Source organism: Hippoglossus stenolepis, chromosome 8, assembly GCF_022539355.2.
Source record: "Hippoglossus stenolepis isolate QCI-W04-F060 chromosome 8, HSTE1.2, whole genome shotgun sequence".
Lineage (NCBI taxonomy): Eukaryota > Metazoa > Chordata > Actinopteri > Pleuronectiformes > Pleuronectidae > Hippoglossus > Hippoglossus stenolepis.
Genome location: NC_061490.1, coordinates 13,989,692 through 14,010,707, shown reverse-complemented (window position 1 = coordinate 14,010,707; position 21,016 = coordinate 13,989,692). Strand labels below are relative to the sequence as shown.

Sequence of the window (21,016 nt, the reverse complement as noted above, 5' to 3'; positions counted from 1 at the left end):
CTCATAATTTCACAGGGAGGAGCGTTTGTATTCAGCTGATTCCCCCCTCAACCCACCTCCCCAATATATAAAATGACACAGGTCACCGTGGAGCATTGTGCTGCCAGTGTTACGGAATCCAGCTCTCTGTGTTGTAGCTGCTGCAGTAACCACCTTGGCTCCACGGTGTGAAAGAAGAGGAGGAGAAAAAAATACCTCTTCGCACATAATCTGTTGCTGACTTGCTGCTGTGAAAGGTTTTTTTGTGAGTGTACGTCCTTGAGCAGCAAGACTGCAACCTTCAGTGATATAACCCTTTCTCATTCAGAGGTTCAGAGAGAAAAGGAAAAGCAGATAACAGTGGCCCACACAGTCAAAATTGACCATTATGAATGTTCTTGCTGAATATTGCAGACAATCTCAAACTGTGAGGTTTTTAATTCATAACAATGCAACACCTTAACAGCAGCTAAGTATTATAATGTTTTTGTTGTTATTAATGGGTTTTTTTGTGAACCAACGTGCTTAAAAAATGTACTTAAATAACATTTACTATCTTATAGATCTTAAAACCTGTGTAGTCACTCATTAGGTTAATGCTCCTCTTTTATATCAGTTTATATATTTTCCAGATTATCTTGCAATGTGACTACATTTCTTTTATTGTGAGGACTGATGAAAATCGGTGATTCAGCCTTTTCTCCAGCAGGTGGTGGTATATAATCATTTAAACCACCACATGATGTTTCTAAGAATATTTCTTGTTTCTGACACCTTTTCATTTGTATCATGTTATCATGACATAATCAGTAAAACGTACATATTGCTATCAACCCCACTTCTTTTCTAGAAATTATTTAAATATCAGCTCCATATCTTTGTATATGCAAACATTAAAGGCTAAAATACATTTGCAGGTAGTCTATATGATAAATGAAAGCCTCCATTAGTAAATAACCCATTTGCATTGTGGTGACCGTGTCTTCACTGTTTGCCCTTGCTTTTGGGGATACTCCTCGACACGTCACGGAAAAGATGCTGTCAATGACACGGGCCACGCCCCCTTCGATGTGACGTCATCTGCTGTCCTTCATTTCAATTGGACGCGGCAGCAGCCTCTCACTCACCCCCCTCCCTCCCTCCCTCCTCCACGCGCACGGAGGCGGAGAGGGTGATGCTGCTCAGAGGGGCCCGATGGTGCAAGTGTGTGCATGTCAGAGTGGAGTCAGGGAGCCTGTGTCGCTTCAGGCTGTAATTTTGAGTTTCAGCAGCTTTATCCTCCTGCACCTGAATATTCTGTTTCCGAGCTCAACACCTTCAGGACCTGGAGGTCACGTCTCTGACTCTGTCAAGGTGAGTGATCCTTACTGATGTTGTTTTTACCAGATTAAAGTAGGAGTTGTCCTTCCCTCTGGGGTCAGCAGTAGGATCGTGTCAGCTGAATAGTGATGTAGAAAAGTGCATCTAAAGTGAAGTTCCCAAGCCCTTTATGTAACTGAAACATTTTGCAGCAGTTTAGTGAAATCTCCTCAGACTGAAGCTTCAAAGTGAAACAACAGCAAACTAACTGCAGGTGATTCACTTTAAACCCACAATTAAACCTGCATAATACCATTTGTTTGCATTGTTCAAGGTATGGTGATCACAACATGTCATTAAGAAACACTCACAGATCCTGTCAGTCTCCATGGAAACTCCACAAGCCAACCTTTGCTTTTATAACTCCAGACAAGTAAAGGCAAGTTGTGGAGGTTCGCCCGCTTCCATATGAGCTGTAGGTCTGTGCATTCTTTCAGTGCAGCTCACCCACAAGTCCAAACTGTGAATCTCTTCATGAGTGCACGGCTGTGTCTCTCATGCTGAGTGCATGTAGGTGTGTGTGATACAGTGAGCACCGTGATTCACTTTCAGATTCAATCAAGGTCTGAGCTCAGCATCTCAAACTCTCCACAGAGCGAAAACAGGAATATGGAGGATTTCCGATGGAGGAGAATATTTGGACAAGTTATCACCGCACACCGATAATTACAAATCTGTGTAAATCCAGCGTAATGATGGTGATTCCAGTTCTGAATATGGGGCTCGTGCCAAATGTTTCCCAGTCGTAATCCGAAAATATCCAGTAGAGTGAAAGCTGTTTTGTTTGGCAAAATATCACCATGGCTCACATAGCTTTCCCTCTACGACATTTATGGCCGTGTGGTCTCAGCTCTTTGGGGAGTTGTGCATCAATGTTGAAACAAGGGAGGCTTTTCAGGTGCTGCTTGTGTGTGTCCAAACATGCCTGGGGATAAATAGGGGCCACTGGGGATATCGGTAAAACAAGTCATGAATGAATGGCACGAAGGAAGGGGGGTGGTTCTAGCACATCCTGCCCTCAGACTGGGTGCACACGCGACAGAGAAGATCAATGTCAACTTGAAATTTGGATTTGACTTCGAAATGCTTCTCAGGCAAATACTTGCTGGTCAAATTCAGCATCTAGACCCCTTCTCTGTTTCCACTGTCACAGCTGTGTTCACGACTCTGGGGTTTGTTTGGAGGCCAATTAGTCACTTCTCCTTATTGCAGCTCCTGAGGCTTTTTAATTTTTTCATTCCTGTCACACCCAAGTCAGTGGCTGCAGTGAAACACATGGGAGACTGTGAGTGAGAGGAATCAATGCGATCTGTGGAATGCAGCAGCAGGAAAGAAAAAACATGTGTCTGTGCAAAAACATGGGGTTAAAGCAGCAGCCGGGCATTTCACTGCATCGGGCTTTGACCTCCATGGTAATTTCAGTTATCCCCAGGCTGGATCTTTATATAAATGTGCACGACCCTGTAATCTATTAGATTCCACTGTATGCAGCTATTGTGTAATTTTGTGCTGATGCTTTAGAGCAGTACATGTTAAAGTTGAAGTCACTTGCAGCCAGTGTCATCCCAATGGTGCACGTCTTACAGTAATCTATGCAATGTTGCTCCAGGGTCTGTGCTGAAAATAAAAGATGATGCAAATAGTTTTTTGGTGTATCCACCAACCAAGAGGTGAATAATACAGAAAGTGGATAAACTGGGAGCAGAGCAGCTCTAGTGAGCATCTCGTGCAAGTGGCAGACCCCCATGAATTATTCTTGTGGGTTTAAATGCGAACAGGTAAATGTGGTTTTACAACATAGAGAGTAACATAACAAACCATGTCTGTGTTTTCAGTTTTAATTTAAAAACTTTTCATAAAAAATATGCCAAGTGCAGGTGTTTTTTCCAGAAGCAAGAACAAAATAACAAATAGTAGTATTAGAGTTTCACTTGTATTAAATGAAGAAGATCATTACGTCATTTTGTTTGTTCAGTTGTTCTCATTGGCGATATGGTTTTTTAATGGCAGAGTGCTGCTCCTGTCTTCATCCTCCTCCAGGCACCAGAGAGGCTGAGGGGGAGCTCCCTCAGAGACCGCCAGATATCAGCATGAAATTTTAACAACACCGGCACCGGTAGATACGTTTAACTTAAAAAACAATAGCACACTCTGAGAGCAAAGTCGAGTTTGTACTGAACTGCTCTATCCGACCCACAGTTATTCTCTTGTTTTATAGGACTAAATTATTCAAAAAGTTCACTATGTTAAAAGATAGAAGCTCTGATGTGCTTAAATAATGTAGACGACAAGTCCAGAAATAATATTTATAGTTGACATTGATGTTTTTTTTATGTCAGGACAAATGTCTGCAGGTCAGACATGTTTTATAATTGTCATATTTACAGTAATTAGCCCCTGATAAATATTTATATAATAAAGAACATGATTATAGTCTAATTTCATGAAAATGTTCTTAAAGTGAATATTTCAATACAACTTTCTATTTCTTAAAAGCATTTATACTGCCTGTCTAAACTTCAACATGCGTGTCTACATATTTATTTATCTATCTTTTTATATTAAAGAGCCCAAACTTATGGTTTTGTGTCTCTGTCCCACCTCAGCTGTGCATCTTATAAGTAATTAGCATGCAAGTTCACATAATTGGCCGTTCATCTCTCTGATTCACCCAATAATCAGTACTCCTGGACATTTAGGATCAAATATTGTTGTTGAATACATTTGTAGGCATTCATGTTCCCCAGAGGATTCATCTTAATGATCCTTTAGCAATCCATGACTTCACCAGGTTGACATTTAGTGGTTGGAAGTGTAATATCAGGGTAACAGGGGTGGATCGCTATTGACTGATATTTGCAATAAATGTTCAATGTCCCAAGAGGATCAATCAGCTTGACTCCTGAGATCCTCTAACTTAAATTAGCATCTGTCATCAGGTCAACCCAATACTTTGGATTGTGACCCCGGATAAATAATGGCATATTCCCATCACCCTTAGCTGTAGTTTACTAGGTGCTAATTGGTAACATGCTAACAACATAAACCAAGATGAACATGGGAAGTATAACTTTACAGACATTAGCATTGTCACTGTGAGCATGTTAGCAGCATTTGGCCCAACCCACCACTGTACAGCGTTACATAGCTGCTAGCATAGCTGTGTAGATATTTAGCCTAACTAGCATACAGCCAGTGTTGTGCATGAACGAGTTCAAAAGAACGCGTTCATTGAACACGTTCATTTTTATGAGAACGATGAACTGAACGCAACTTAATGACAAATAATGAATTTGAACGGTGAACACGTTCATATTATCTGAGGTCTAGCTAAAACGTTACGGAATGTTTTCCTTCTCCTGAGGAGAGACGCTGTGTAAATCGAACGCTTGCACCATGTCGTTGCTCAGTGCCCGTAAAATTTCCGCGATGTAGCCTAACCTAAACCAACTAACTTGACTTCGCACTACGTTACCCATGATTCATCGCACACACATGTAGTCCAAACAAGCAACGTATTCCAAGACAGCTCTCGGTCTCATAAAAATGGCAAGTGAAAGCAGAGACGCAGACTCAGCGACTACAGCCGATGCACCTTATTATTATTTGCGGGATTTTTACACACTGTCTGATAAAGATTCCGACAGTAAAAATCTCACCTTTCTGTGCAAATTGTGTCCTCCTGCACTGAAAAAGCAAGTCTGAACGTCAGCCTCATCCGCATCTAATTTAAAACGGCATGTGGAGCTGAAGCATCCAGCTAGCCTAAAAAGTTATCTCCAAGTAATTGAAAGTCAAAAAAAGACCAAGACCCCCTGCCAACAGCCCCAAATGACCCAAACCACATTGTCTGCAGCCTTCAAGGGTATGATTTCCCAGCAACAGGTAGACAAACTCGTGCAGGGTATGAATAAATAAACAGGCAAAATTAGCAATAATGAAAACAAATTTAAAAACATTTCTTTTAGCAATTGATACATATGAAGTACAGTTTAAGGCAAGGGGTAGTGATGGATAAAGTTTTCTTTAAAAACAAGTTAAGTCTTTCATTCTCACTTTCCACCTTAAAACTATGACATGAACTGAACTATGAACTAGTTCAGAATTTAAAGGGACATAGCATGCCCATTTTACCACAAGTTGATATGGTTCCTTGGGGTCTTAATGAAATATCTGTAGCAATACTTTGGTCAAAATACCACAAGGATCATTTAAAACAGCACCCTTTTTACCCTGTATAAACAGCCCTCCACAGAGCGACCTGTTTGACTGCCTGTTCCTTTTAAATGCTAATGAGCAGCTCCCCCTCCCCCTCTCCCCCTCTCCCCACGATTTTTAAACGATATAAATTACATGTTACATATGATATAAATTATCAAATGTCATCCCATACTTTGTATTCCTTGGTATCCTGGAGTTTAATTTTCCCAATCACATAATTAAATGTCCCCCTCTGCCCATCCTACAAGCACACAAGCAGACAGACAGAGAGAGAAAAGAGGTGGGGGGGCTATTGGAACAGGCCAACAACAAGCGGACAAAGCAGAATCGCCAGGCTGACCTTATATACAGTCTATAGGGCTGACCAAGCGGAGAAATGCTGGAGTCCACATGTGAACACTTAAGCCAAGTGACTGCGTGCTGGAGAGCAGCGCTACGCTGCCTCGCAGCGGCACTTCCGCGTCCGGTGTACCGAGCGGAACTACTGCAACCAGCCCAGACTACTGTAACCGAGCGGAACTACTGTAACCCGGCAGGAACTACTGTAACCGGCATACAGTAGAGCTGGGCCTGCGAGTCTTCCACACAGCTGGCAGTGTGAAGACGCTGCGAACAGCTGGCCTTACGTTCTCCAGCACGCAGCCGCCTGGCTGTTCACACGGAGACCGAGCATTTCTCCGCACTGGTCAGCCCCATAGACTAACTACACTCTGGAATCGGCCCGCGGTCTCGCCTTTCTCCACTTGTTGTACCCGTTAGTGTCGGGGTCGAGTTACAGTAGCTGAACACTGCGGAAGTCCTCCACACTGCTGCTGTGTGGCGTAACACAAATTCCAGCTCACGCACGGGAGAGCGGCGGTCGCTCCCGAGCAGCTGCTGCAGCCTCCCAGTCCCAGCGATCAGACAAATGCCACATGTGAGTGAATCGCGGGCTGACCAGCGGAGAAAATGCTCGTCCGATGTGAACAGCCGGCTGCGTGCTTGGGAGCGAGCGCTGCGCTGCCTCCGGTGTAAACCCGGAAATGTAGAAAGTGTGGGGGACCAGGACGGGACCAGAGGAGTGAGCCAAGACCATGTAGGGGGAGACTTCCAGTTCCTTGTTACGACACAATATGCAGGCGCAATCAGTAAGCTCCGGCATGACGTTCTGACTTAGAGGAACTATAACAAGCAGAGTGTTTTCCCCAGAGTTTTTGGGTTGGTAGACATACAGATACCACATTAACCTGTGAAGCACTAACAAAGTGGAATTTGCATGCTATGTCCCCTTTAAATGGTGAACTATGAACGTGAACTATTCATGTTTACTTGTATGAACTGAACTTTGAACTAGTTCATGAGAGGTGTGAACTTGCACAACACTGCATACAGCTTACACAATTTCATTGCAGCTTCAAGAAACATTTACCACTTTGTATCTGTAACTGACGTCATCTCTGTCTACCCAAAAGTGGAGGGCAATGGAAGACAATGCCGTGTCTGCTCTCCAAGGACTTTGTAACAGACGGTGCAGACGTTTCAATTCAATTTTATTTGTATAGCACCAAATCATAATATATATTATCTCATGGCACTTTACATGAAAGGTCACACGTTCTTTCCACTTTTTGTGATTTTTCTCCTTTAGGCCTCTGCCTTTTTGAATCCACGCATGTTAATGTTGTAATTGACCCATCGTGTCACGATGCTGCTTCCCAATCAGACCACTTTAATCTTTTGGGGAAGCAACAGCTGGATCGTACTGTCACACTATAGTTGCTATATGTCATACATTCATGTTTTTTCTTTTCCCCCCACTCTTTTGTCAGTGGATGTCTGCGTCCTAATGAGTGCGTGTTGAGTTATGAGGCTGTCAGGCTCCCCCACACTGCAATGTTTTAACAAAAGAGAGGACCTCTGCCACACTCAGAGCAGACAGGAGAAAGAGATAGAGAGTGGGAGGGAGGATGGAGGTGTGGGAGGGAAGGGAGTGTGATGAGGATGTGGTTGATTAACAGGATGCTTCGCGGCTTTGGTGATCGAGAAACAGAGCCTGTTATATCTGAGACAGTAAACATGAATGAAGAGACGCAGGCCCTGTGCAGCAGGAAGTTAGCAAGAGGGAACTTTAAGTGCCTCTGGGTTATTATTGCGATCACAACTGCAAGCTTTTTCTCTGGCTGTGAATATGATGAATATAGAGAGAGGTTCAAACTCGTTTTCATGCTGTTGAAAATGTAAGATTACAGCGGGCAGTGGGCATTTTAAGCTCTGCAGCGTTGAGCCAGATTTTTGGAGTGGCTCCCCCCACCCCGCTCTTGGCAACCTTTCACCGTGCCGCCTTAAGCAGATCAGGAGCCGGCATTACCATCTGTGCGCCTCATTCAGAGAAGGTGTGGTCGCACGCACAAACAAACAAACGTGGGCTGGCAAACATTAACCTGCCTGCTCAAGAGATGTACTGATGAATAATAGATGTCAAGTTGGGATGAAGCCATGTTCTGTCTCCTGGCTAATGGCTTGCTGGGTGCTGCCCTGCTGACCTAAGATAGAGCTTGAAGGATATATGCAAAGACTTCTAGACACTTGTGTGGTGCCCTGATTCTGCAGATGGATTTAAGAAGAGAGATTTTTTTTTCTTTGCCCTACTCCCAGTTACTCTGCTCAGGTCTTTTTTGGGACGAATACAGGGCAGACATAATGGCTGGAGAAGGAAAATAATTAATCCACCAGATACAGTGACAGTCTTGGAAAATAGAGAGAGAGACTTTCAGGACTTTACGGTTCTACTCTTCTGACATGGACAAGAAGCTGTGTGTTACTTCTGCCCTTCGACAGATTGGAGCCTCTTGAAGAACCTGATCTGAAACTCAAAACACATCACCTTTGAATGACACAATCAAAGAAATACTGCATTTCGATTTTAGCCACTTGTGTTCTCCTCTTATTCCTCCGATCAGAGCCCATGTATGCTAATGTTGTTGTGATCATCATTTCACGGAGTTTGCGTCCAGAAAAGAATGAGACACCGTTGATGAGAGGGCTCTCAACTGTCTGTGTTCGCCGCTGAAGAAACTAGATGGTCGTCAGACTTTAGAAATGGTGTCTATTAGGTGAAATCAACTGGGGGAAATGTTTCTCTGTGTGAATGAGTTTCTGAAAAATGAAAACGGGCAGTTTTGCCTAAAAGTTTGAAAGGCCTTCAACTATAGAGCCATACAGTTTGACATTTTCGGAAATGATTGGCGTTCTTTTTTGGAGTTAGATGAGACGATCAATTTTACTCTAATGTTTGTGTGGTCAATGTGAAGCTACACTGCTAGCAGACAGTTATCTTAGCTTAGCATAAAGACTGGAAACATGATTTACAGCCTCTGTAAAGCCACCTTAATTAAACTTTATATCTTGTTTATTCAACTTAAGTGTAAATTAAATTACTAAAAAAAACTGTTTGTAATCATATGAAGGGTTTTTATACCAAACTATTTCCTGTCTGGGTTCTGTTTGATTAGGAAATCTTTTATGGATTGAAGTAATTAGTTGTGAGCTAACCTTTCCAGCTAACTAAATAAAGTTAATTAACTGGAAAGGTTAGCTAGCAGACTCATTCAAAGATAAAGGGCTGTTATTACAGAGCTAGGCTAGCTGTGTCTTCATGCTAAGCTATACCACTCTAATGTTTGTATGGTTAGACTGGAGCTACTGCTAGCATACAGTTAGCTTAGCATACAAATTGGAAATGGAAATGTGTAGCTCAGGCTGATTGGTTGTGCTAATTATTATATAATTACTTGTTGTCTGGTATTTCCAACTAAATAAATACTAAAAACGTATTTATCTTTATCATCCAGCACTTATTTCCCAAAATGTCAAACACACTCATATTACACAGAATCGTATCATGATGTTGAATTTAATCATAACTTCAGCTTGCTAATGCTGCCAAAGTAAAGAAGTGTATTTAATAATTAAAAGCAGATATATTGCAGTACTAAATCTCAATAATGATGTCAATGTGGCCAAAGGGAGAATATAGTTTTCTGCCTTTCTCCTCCTCCTCACTCCTTATTTCTCTCTCTCTCTGTGTATTTCTCTGTTTCATTAATGACCCAACCAAGACTAAGTGGCATCGTCTCAGCGGGGTAATGCACGATTTCTGTTATTAAAGTGGTAACTTTTAGATGCAGCAAATGTGTCCCCTTTAGTGGGTAGAGGCCGTCAGACGATGCTCTTAATGAGTGTGACGTTTCCAAAGCAAACAAACAGGAACAATAATCCGGAGCTCGGGACAAACTGAGCGCTGATGAAGTTTATCCTGCGGAGGGAAATTAAACACAATCAAAATGAAGCATGAGTTTCTGATTCGGATTTATCCAGATTGATGGGTGGACGACATTTCTTCATCAGAGTTGCCAAAGTTTGTTTTGTAGCCGCTTGCTTGAAGCTCTGCATTAAGAGGAATGAGCTGTCAGAGAAAGGCCGGTGGACTGCAGAGATAAGGTGGTTACCATAACACCATGTTGGGCGTGCGGTAAATGCAGAGGCCATTTGTTTTGTCAAGTGTAGGCAGATAGTTCCAGAGGTAAAAAAAAAAATAATTAAAATACCAAAAGAGAAGCTTAGAGCGATATTTGCACTTTACAAGCCTTTTAAATCAACATTGATTTTCTGCAAAGTAAATAATTAGGTTTCATCAGTCAAGATAAAAAGACTCATTATTCTTATTATAGTCTTTCCCACGTATTTGTTTGCTTTATACAGAAACATACGCCTTATAAAATTGTGGGGCAAATCTCTCAGCGGGAATTTATATACGAAATATCCTTTAAGGGATTATGTGAACCTTTGTGCATCTATCTAAATATCATCTTCTCAGCTTGGTCAGAGTCAAGGATCTATCTATAGTTTAAGATGACTGGTTTTTCACCGGGGGCTGTGCCTCGAGGGCAGCTTCAGGCAACACTTTCACTCTTCATCACTGATCTCCAGCAGTGTCACGTCTCTCCTAAAATGAGTTCGCTTGTTTTCTTCTTCGCAGTGGGAGTGTGTTTTAGAGTCTGTTCCCACTTCCCACCCAAATTCTTTGAATTACTGCGGAGCATCAGCTGCCAATCGGAGCTTAAGTGCTATCATTTTTTCGCAAACATGAATCCATTTCCTCAGAAAGCTGCGCGGCGGGGGGGGGGGGCAACCATGAGACGTTTATTCCTGTGAGTCACGTCCTAATGATGCCTTAGAGCTTGTTAGGCTTGTCAGTCCCTTTGGCAGACTGTGGAGACAGTGGAGGGGCCGAGGAACATCTGCAACATGAACTGCAGAATATGATGGGGGCCTTTCAGCGTCTGTCAATCTAGTTAGTGCGGCTCTAAAGGACATTAAGCATCGATAACTGCAGTGAGTAAGGACTTGCTGCTGACTGTGCTCTGATACACCTCAAACCAACCATAATATAATATATGCCTATTAAATCTCATCTCTCTCACCTCGTGAATCGGAACCATTTCCTCAAACACTTCCTGATAGTCATTAGACATTCTGGTTTTTGCCCATAACCGTACACATTGGAATTACATGATTACTTGTGATGGGAATACGTTGTCATTAAGGATCCTGATGAGTCAAGACACTTGACCATGTAACTGCAGCACGACTCAGTGTCTGCTGTTGCATGTGGAGCTGAAAACATTGGTTGATCAGCAGAGAATTGATGGTTAACTGTTTTGATTATCTTTGAGTAATTATACAAGCATTTTCCTGCTTGTAAAAGTATCCTTTGCTTTTCTGTGTCTTGTGTGATGCACTGTTTCAGTATGTAAAACAAAACAAACAATTTGAACACAAAAAAGCCAGATATTTGTCCTGATTTTCTTGTACTTTACAGACTGTTATCAAGGTTAGTCAATAATACAAATTATCAATGGTTGCGGTCTCAGTTGCATCTTGTCCCGCATCTCTCTTTTCCTTATTGACTTGTTTGCTCTCTACTAGAAAATTCAAAACACCCTAAAAACAGTTAACACACAAAGTTTTGCAAGTTGTTAGTAATCAACCAAAGTTCTGGGTAATTCGAAAATTTGACGTCATGGTGGCACCAAAGGAGAAGTCAGGGGACCAACAAAGTCTGTGTAATATGTCGCCTGGGAATCATGACGGCCAAGTTTCATGGTAACCCAGCCAATAGCTGTTGAGAGATTTCATTCTGGACCAAAGAGGCGGACCAACCTACACAGTGATGGTTCCATCCCCAGAGCCACTACAGTCACTTGCTTGGTTTCTTTCTGGGTTCCTTCAGTCTGAGGGAGGTTCTCGAGTTGTTCTACAATTAGAAGAAGATGCTGCTGAGTGAATAAAAATCGGAACAGCAAGTTTTAAGGCGTTGCTCCACATCTGTCTCCCCCATGTGTCCCACCCACACTGGGATATCCAAGGGTGTCACTCACCTCTTCACAAACCATTTAGCCTTTTCTCCACACTCTGGCAGGAGCATTTGCATGTATATCACTTCCTCTAACAAAGGGGTTACAGGCTAAATAGGGCCTGAGAAATGAATAGTGATGATAAAGTACAGCTTGTATTCTTGTAGACGTATAATATTTTATATATTTTCTTTGTCTTTTTCCCACCTAGGATAGTCAGATATTGTCGATTCAGTTAAATCTTGCGATCCCGTTACTACACTAAATATTATCTGTGGAGTGAGAACTATTCAACTATTTAGCCCAAAAATTTGAGTTTGACCTTCTTCTTTGTGATTTTTCAATTTATACACATTGGGATTATGCTGTCATGTGTATCAGTATGTGGATTTTGTCCACACAGCCCGGCAGATATTTAAGTTAATGGGACATGAGTCACGATCATTGTCTGTAAAGGTCAGTGCCATCTTTAAAGACTTTTTTTAATTATTTTTTTATAGCAGTCAGCAGGTTTCCTGCAGCAAAAGACAGCAGATTTTATATTTTTTATTGTTTTAGTGTCTGCCTTCATTAGATTACTCCTACTTATCACAAAACCTTGCACTCGTTTGTTTTTGTGTAAATGCACCTGCACATGTGCATATTTTTTGCGTGTGTTCATGTACACATATATGAAAAGGAGGCCACCATGATGGCAGTCGAACTTTCCTTGGGGCCTGTGTTTATCTTTTGTCCTGTAGCTGTCATTGTCCATGTGATCCTTTCTGCTTCTTTGTCCCCAACACACTGGACAAACACACTCAGCATTCATCGTCTGTCAGCGAACGTGTTTTTACCAGACGTGTATGTTGCTCTGCATGTTCGACTTTCGCTGTCCGTGTTTGCTACAGCTCCTTCACTCGTGTTGCTCAGTTTGTAAATGACAGCAGCAGCCATCAAGTGAAGTAAAAATCCATACTAACAGTAACCTCAATCACAGCTCCTCTGTAATTTAATACGGTTTTATCGCAGTCACTTACTGCACTTCTTTATTGCCGCCAATGAGCTCTGTGAGAAAGGGTATTACTGGAGCTCTGACGTCGAATGCTCCTGTCACCATGATGAAAGCCTGAGAAGTGGTGTTGCTGTATCAGATGAAAGGGTTCCCCGAAGGGTGGCAGGGCGAGAGACCTTCATATAGTAGCTGGTGTGATCTGCGGAAAGTGGATGAATAAATCATGGGCAATGGAGAGCTGTGATATGTACTATGGATGACATTTAGTGTGTCATATATCATGATTGTCTGTGGCTTAGTCTGTTTTTGTCCTGGTTCGATTAATTACATGCAGCAATAATTGAGCTCCAAGCCTGTGGTCCGCTGCGTGGTGTTGGACGGGGGGGTTTCAGATGACCACGCTTTTGTCTCTCCAACAGCACAAGCGGCTGTGGCCATTATGCAGCACAAAGCCTGCGGATACAGAGCAGGTAATATGATTAACCTTGCCGCTGCTTCAAAGTGGTAATCAACACGTGGCGTGTCTGATTCAGTCGAAGATGGGAGGAGACAAATAAATTATTCATTATTATCATTACCAATTTGTCTGATTTAAAAACAAAATCATAAATGTCCGTTATGTTTTTAATTTAGTTTTGCCCAATAATGATTTATAGTAGAACACAGTTGATGATACTTAACAAGTGTTGATGACATTGTGAGTAAAGTGACAGAAAATACAAAATTGGTAGTTTAATTATTATTTATGTATTTTATCAAGTAGCTGGTTATACAGCTTCTCAAATGTGAGGATTTGCCACTTTATCATCAATTAAATACATTATTGTATTGAACTGCTGTTTGTACAAAGAAGCAGTTTACAGATGGCACTTTGGGCTCTGGGAGGAACCTTTCACTATTGTTTGACAGAGAGTAAATTATTAAATTAATAATATTTTTTAAAAAAGGTAATTGGGTAGTAGCCTTACTTGTACCTATTTAATTATACGTATAAGCTGTTGCAAGCATTTGCCATGTTGTGAGAGATATTTTTTAATAACGCTGTAAAATGTAATAAAAATTGAATTGAAATATTTTTTGTAATGAACAGAGAATATATATTTTATGGAGCCCTAAACAAAAAATACTGACTTCTTTTCAAAAGAAGGGAAAAAATGAAATATGTTCAAATCTCACCGATGGTCACGTGATAAAATAATAACCTTAGAATGGTTTAAAAACTCTGTCCTGCTGTGTAACCGATAGCAATGATCTGCTGCGTGTTACCATGTGGACTGACAATATTTACACAAACACTTGTGACTGGCGCCAGTTTTCCAGTTTTATGACAAACTGCCACTCAAAGTGCATTAGCGTTAATTAGACTGTGTGAAGTGGGGCAGCTGACTGAAGGTTGTCATTTTCGAAAAAAAGAGGCCCAATTATTTTCACACACTGTTGAAGTGTTAATATAACGTGACACTGTTCATCTCACATCTTTACATGTGACACTCGTCAATGAGCTGTCTGTGGAGTCAGATGAGCCCCCACCACTCTGTCATCTCCTCAAATACTGAAGCCAAAAGAAAAAGTTTGTGTTTAGTCAATACAACATCAGTAGGTATTCAACAGAGTTTTCCATGAGTAGTGGGAAGTAACTAACTACTGTTACTCCATTTTTAATAGTATGTTCTTTATTATTGATGATTATTTTCATTATTGATGTACATTTCTGAGGAAAACATGGTTTTAAATTAGTCATCTGTTTGTTGTTTAGTCTGAAAAATGTCTGTTACAATTTCCCAAAGCACACCAACAGTTGTGTTTTATATTTTTTAGTTGCTCAATGACTGGACCGAGACCTATTTTAGTCATATTCAGGTTTATAATTTTAATGTGGGATATTACTTGAAAAGGTTTAGATGTTCTAATGTTGAGAAAACACATTGCTTTGCCTCATACTGTTCATTGCTGCAGCTCCTCTTTTCAGCCTCCGTCTGAAACACTTGGTTTTAGCTGCTGTCTCTTTAAGGGCCCTCTCCTGATGAAGCCTGCTCTGATTGGCAGGCTGACCCGCTCTGTTGTGATTGCAGCATATGCCTCTCTTCTCTTTTTAAGCGTATTAAAAACATTTTTAAACCCATATCACCTATCCCTTAGATTTCTTACACAAGAACGCAAAGAGTGGCCTTCTCAGCTGCCGTAGTTGCAACGTTTGTATTATGGCTGCAACAACTAATCAATTTAATCGGTTATAAAAATAGTTGGCAACAAATTTAGTAATCGATTAGTCAGGTCTGTTGTAATGCACGGCACACGTTGTGGCAACATCTCCTGGGGTGGTGGCAGTAAATCAGCCAATCCCGTGCCTTGTTTAGCTCACGTGAGGACGCCGTCCTCTCTGGAGCAAATGTTTTCGGAGACAAACATCGCTGTCGACACAGCAGAGACAAGTCGTCACAAGTGTGGGAACACTTAACATTAAAGCCTTCAGAGACTGTGTAAAGCTGATTTCACATGGAACAGCAGCACAACATCACAGTGGTATGAACCTGAAGAGAAAACATGTTGGTGCCATTCTTCTTCTTCTCCTCCTTCTTCTTCTTCTCTTGGTTTACTGGAGGATCGTAGACAACTTAAGGTTCATACCACAGTGAGGTTGTGCCGCTGTGTCGTGTGAAATCAGCTTTCTTTGAGGTTTTAATGTAAAATATTCACACACTTTTAACGACTGTTGCTTCCCGAGAGAGAGAGAGAGAGAGAGAGAGAGAGAGAGAGAGAGAGAGAGAGAGAGAGAGAGAGAGAGAGCAGAGGTGGTCGATTGTTTGGGCATCATAAAACCATTATTATAAATTATAATAGCAACTTTGTACTGATGATAATAGGTCTAAAGTAATCCGCGGAAGGACTTTTTAATGTATTATTGCTACTTTAACTCAAGTGAAAGTCTCTGAATACCTCGGAGTGCATGTATTTCTAGCTAATGCTTACGATTCATAAATTCTGATTATCCTTCTCTGTCTATACGAGTAAGATATGAATGATTTAAATCTGAAGTCTCCACTGAAATTCATGTCTGTCGATTGGATTGTTTGAGAATCCTTCTGTGCAGCTTTCATCATCATGTCCCTTAGTTCTGCTCCATGAAGATGGAAAAAACGAATCACTCTGAATAAACTAATGCCTTTTTCAGTCAGAGAGAGAGAGCTAAGGGCTTTTAGAGGGCTTGCTTATTAAAGCCATTTTTCTCCACCCGCGTCCTCTCTCTCTCTCCTCTTGACCTACACTCCACTCCTTTGTTTACAGGAGGAATGTTTCTGGTACTCCGGACGTAGCCAGTCTGCAGCGAGATGGGCTCAGAGGAGCGCAGTTCGGCCATGTCACAGAAGATCTCCTCCCTGTCACGCAGCAACAGCAGCTCCTCGTCCAAGCATGACAGCCGACAGGTAACTCACACCAGCTGGGGACACTGGAGGACCAGTCACACGTTACAAATGCACATCCGGCCACACGTCATTCACTGCTCACTGGTGAAGTTAGACTCTGTGGTCTTGTTACACTTCCAGATCATTTCCCTGGTATTACGCAGACAGACAGTTTGTATTATCTGTTTTTTTTATCTCCCTAAGCAGCTTGTTAATTGCAAATATAGCATCAGGCAATCCTCTGGGATTTCTCTGGGCCATGGGAGGAGAATGACCTGACACCAAATTCCATTTCCGAAAAGATCTTGTGTTTTTCTCACATGTTCTTGTGAGACTTTATTCAGTTCTTTGCAAATGCAAGCCTGAGGAGACAAGCGCATCTCAGCCTCTCTGCGTCATATATCTCACACACAGAGGATTCAGATCTGCCAACTTGACGGAGATGTTTTCTATCTCAGAGATGTTTGTAGTCTCAGACCGCAGCATTTTTTACAAATGTGGCAAAATGTAGAAAAGCTTCTGAATCACTAGGATGCATTTTTCCCCCTCAAAGGTTGTTCTCTCACATCCACATTAGTGAAGATATCAACACACTGTTGTTGCATTTGCCTTGAGCACTTATCTGTTGGCAGCAGACTCATTAATTTTTCATTACCTGCAACAGCTTTTCTGTTTGGAAATGAGAGTAATACAGTTCCTGTGCAGTCCTCCCTGCCGGACACACAGACACCAGTGGTTATAACACATACACGAGTGTTTTCACCTGCAAAAACGTTTGAACGAACAAATAAATAAATAAATATTATCTTCAAATCGCAATTTCACACCTCATAAGCCTCAGTCATGCTTGGACTGTAGTTTTTTATTACTAACGAGAAATCTTATTTTCTTATCTAACATGAATTCTTAATTAAATATACTGATGAAGTCAGCGATGTTGTGGTTCTCTCACTCACTGAGTTTGACCCCGCTGCGCTTTCCTCCTTATGAAAGAATCACTTGAAACTGTTGTGAAACAGATGTGATCAGATAAGAGCAACGCATCTAACGTTTGAACAGGAGACTACAGCCTGAGCTACGAGCACCTACAACGCTCACTTATAATCGTCAAGGAGGTTATGTTTTCGGCCCTGTCCATTTTGTTTGTTTGCTGGTTGTCTGCAAAAACTACTCCTCAGATTTGATTGATATAAAGAGCCCATTAAAGGTTGGCACAGATCCCAGCATTTCCAGGAACTTTCTCTAACATTGCTGACTTTTTTTCTACTTTTTCTCGGATTTCACAAGAAATAATCCATGGATCTTGATGGAAAAGAATCAGGTTTGGGACTGATATGTATGAGTGTGTGCCTGACAAGCAATTGTTTTCAGTCTTTGCGCTTTCGCGATTTCTTTATTTACAGATTTTTATCTTGAAACATCCCAGTTTCCTTTGTTCTTACCCTGATGTTTATCCCTGTAAGTCGACATCTTGTTATGTCACTGTTTCCTCTCAGACAATGTCCCTTGACCTTGAAGAAAAGCGCCTGGGCGGTATATATATGACTCACTGTGTGTGACTGTGTCTGTCGGAGCTAGGACGACCGTTCAGGGAGAGATGGTGAGAGAGAGAGAGAGAGAGAGAGAAAACGCCCCACAAGCCACGCCCCCTCCACCTCCTCCACCACCTCCATCCCCCACCCCATCAGATATGAGGGTTTATTTTAGGCCGCCTCACCTCCAGCAGTCAGCATCTCTGACTGATACAGTTTGTTTGGCCAGGACTGTTTCCTACTGGAGCAGTCAGGGACGCACTGAGATAACAAACACAGAGTCACCTCAAACGTCTGCCAAGAAGCCAAAGTCCTTCTTGACACCTGGGACGTGACCATTTTTCTTGCGTTTTTGTCCCTATGGGAAAATTCCAGTATGATGCATAAGGTGTATCACCATTGTCGCATACAAACATGAACTACACCTTAAAGAGTGATTTCATGAATTGCTCTTTAAAGAGAAAATAGTAAGAGACATATACTAATCACTATACGAATACTAGAATGCCACTTAGTAGAGCACATTCCTTCATCAAGGCCAAACGTTCATCAAACATGATGGTCTCGTTCTGACAGTAAAAAGAAAAGATCCTTGATTCGCCATTTAATCTGCATCTAAATTGAATTTGTTCTCTCCAGGCCCAGATCTCATCCCTCCACCAGGTTTGGTGGAAATTGGTTTGGTAGTATTTGCATAAAATCCTGTTCATAAATAAATTAACAAACAAACCAATAGACACGGGTGAAAACATAACCTTCTCCGTGGAGGTAACAAAACAGAGGAGAGCGGCAAAGCCTCGTCCTTGGATGGCAAGGATAGGGAATATTTTGCATTTGTGAAAGATAGACTTTTAAAAGGATGCATCCATGTGAGCTTATATATGTAATAATGGATTTTAGCTGGTGATCTTTGTCGCACATGATACTCCACACTCTCTTCTGTCTACTGTGAAACTGCTCAGGAAGATCAAAATGACTAGATACTAGTTTAAAATTGCAGCAGACGATGGCCGTAATATTACATTCTAATTCAGTGAAACTCATTGCACATTAAAGGCTCCCAGGATGTGGTTGACTTCCTGTTTGCTCCCTGACACACAAATGACATTGACAATGACAAAATAAATAAATGACAATAAGATTCAATTATAGTTTGTCATAGTTCCCCATTTTACTGGATTGTGATGAAATCAAATTCTGATAGTGCAAAGAGTATTTAGTTTGTTTGGTTGTAATGCTCAGGAAAATATATGTCATAGACTTGTCTCTGCCTGGTAAACTCGTTTAAAGTCTTTTGAAATTCCACTCGTCCAGTGTGTGCTAAAAATATATATACTTCAAAAAAGACATCAAGCGGTTGTTTCCACAAGCCAAGTAGCTCGGCTTGTGATGAGCAAACTGTGTGGAAAATCAATGGACTGCCTCTCTGAACAAAAATTGATTGATGACCAATCTTCTGTCTAACTGATAAATCAACTAATCGTTTCGTGCTATGAAGCACAAGTGAGTCCTCAAAGATATTACACAGCCCTCTTTTGATGTTGTTTATGCTGCCGTCCTGGAAATCTCACCGCTGAAGTCCATGACACAGCTATCTGGATTAGTCTGTGATGAAATATCATCTTAATCCTTGTATGTGCCGGGGATTTGGACTTGAGCGTTCTAATCTCAGTCAGGAAATTATTATTATTGTGAAGCGTGAGATTAGACGGGTAAGATAATTTAATAAGTGGGGACCATGAGGTTAAATTTGCAGTTGACACCAACCCTTGTATGGAAGCGTTTTCACGAAACAGAGGCCACAAATCTAAACACTGCCAACAGCAGCAAAAAATTACAATATACTTTTGCGTCTGACCTTCACGCTGTAGTGTGGTCGATTCATTCACTTTATACACGGCTGCACCTTACGGCAACTTTAATCTCCATGTGTCTGCATAAATTGAGTGTCGGCTGATGTCTGTGTACATCTCAGAGTTTTCATAGACAATGTGTGCCCACAGGACAGCTGGGAAATAGTGGAGGGTCTGCGTGGAGGCTTCGGCACCGTCCTGGAGCCCCAGAAACAGGAGGGCTACATGCTGAAGAGGAGAAAGTGGCCTATGAAGGGCTGGCATAAGGTATGATCCAACGTCTGTGATTTCAGAGAAATTAAAATTCACTCATTATCCACTCACCACTAATCCGGTGGAGGGGTGGGTGAAGTGTTTGAGTCCACAAAACACTTCCGGAGTCTCAGGGGTAAACAGCGTTGCAGCCAAATCCAATCTCTTCCGGTAGTGGACATTTAGGCTTAAAACACAGTGTAAATTACCTTGTTTCTAGTCGAATATGAATACGAGCAGTATGGAGGCTTGTTATGTTTTTTTCTGTGAACCATCCCTTTAAATGACCCAGGCTACTTTACACTACTCATCAGAGTGATGACATCATGACGTGTTTCCTGATGTCATTTCCATTTCCCGGGTTTTACCGAACACGGTCCAGGTTGCTTTCAAACGCAAAAAATAAATAAATCTGTTGACGTGACTCATTTACGTTTTGAAGTAATTGAATGAGTTTCTGCTGTAGATGATTTCATCCGCAGAGGAGTCACATGTGCCCCGGGTCAGAGGCTCTTCACGTGGCGTCTAAAAGCTTTCACTGGGATGATGCTGTCTCCAAGGCTCAGTGTTCCTCTCAGATGCATTAGCTGATGGTCTGTTGGTTAATAGAGCCGTATACATTTAGTATTGACTTACAGTCAGAGCTTTGCAGGTCGTGGTGCTGTAAAGAGTCTGACTCTGACAATGTAGAGAAAGGATTTACAAAGAGAACTGAGGAGGAGGAAGATGACAGCAGGAAGTAGGATAGGGAGGCAGATGGAAGAGATGAGGCTGGGATGAAAAACATCTCTCAACATCGACGGTGGACAGAGGGATCATCGATAGCCCTTTTTTTTTTTTAATGTGTGGTTATTTATAAAAGAGATTTTGCTAAAGCTGTAAAATATCAAGGGTTCGATAACGACGTCTCAGGAAAAAAAAAAAAAAAGATATCGACCAATGTATCGATATCAGATTTGTTTTACCGTCTGTTATCTGTATCGGCCCCAGAACCCCACAGTGTTTGGGCTCCACTCCTCAGATCATA

General features: G+C 41.6%; 1 protein-coding gene across 2 annotated transcripts in view; it reads left to right on the top strand.

Moving 5' to 3' along the window:
• The first annotated feature begins 1,154 nt into the window (after positions 1-1,154).
• Positions 1,155-21,016, top strand: part of osbpl3b (oxysterol binding protein-like 3b) — a 35,091-nt gene continuing 15,229 nt past the window's right edge. For both annotated transcript variants that reach the window (XM_035164738.1, XM_035164736.1), the window contains exons 1-3: positions 1,155-1,332; positions 16,234-16,373; positions 19,888-20,004. In XM_035164738.1, coding sequence (XP_035020629.1) covers positions 16,278-16,373; positions 19,888-20,004 — 213 coding nt within the window. In that variant the 5' untranslated portion in view covers positions 1,155-1,332; positions 16,234-16,277. The remainder of the gene's footprint in view (positions 1,333-16,233; positions 16,374-19,887; positions 20,005-21,016) is intronic.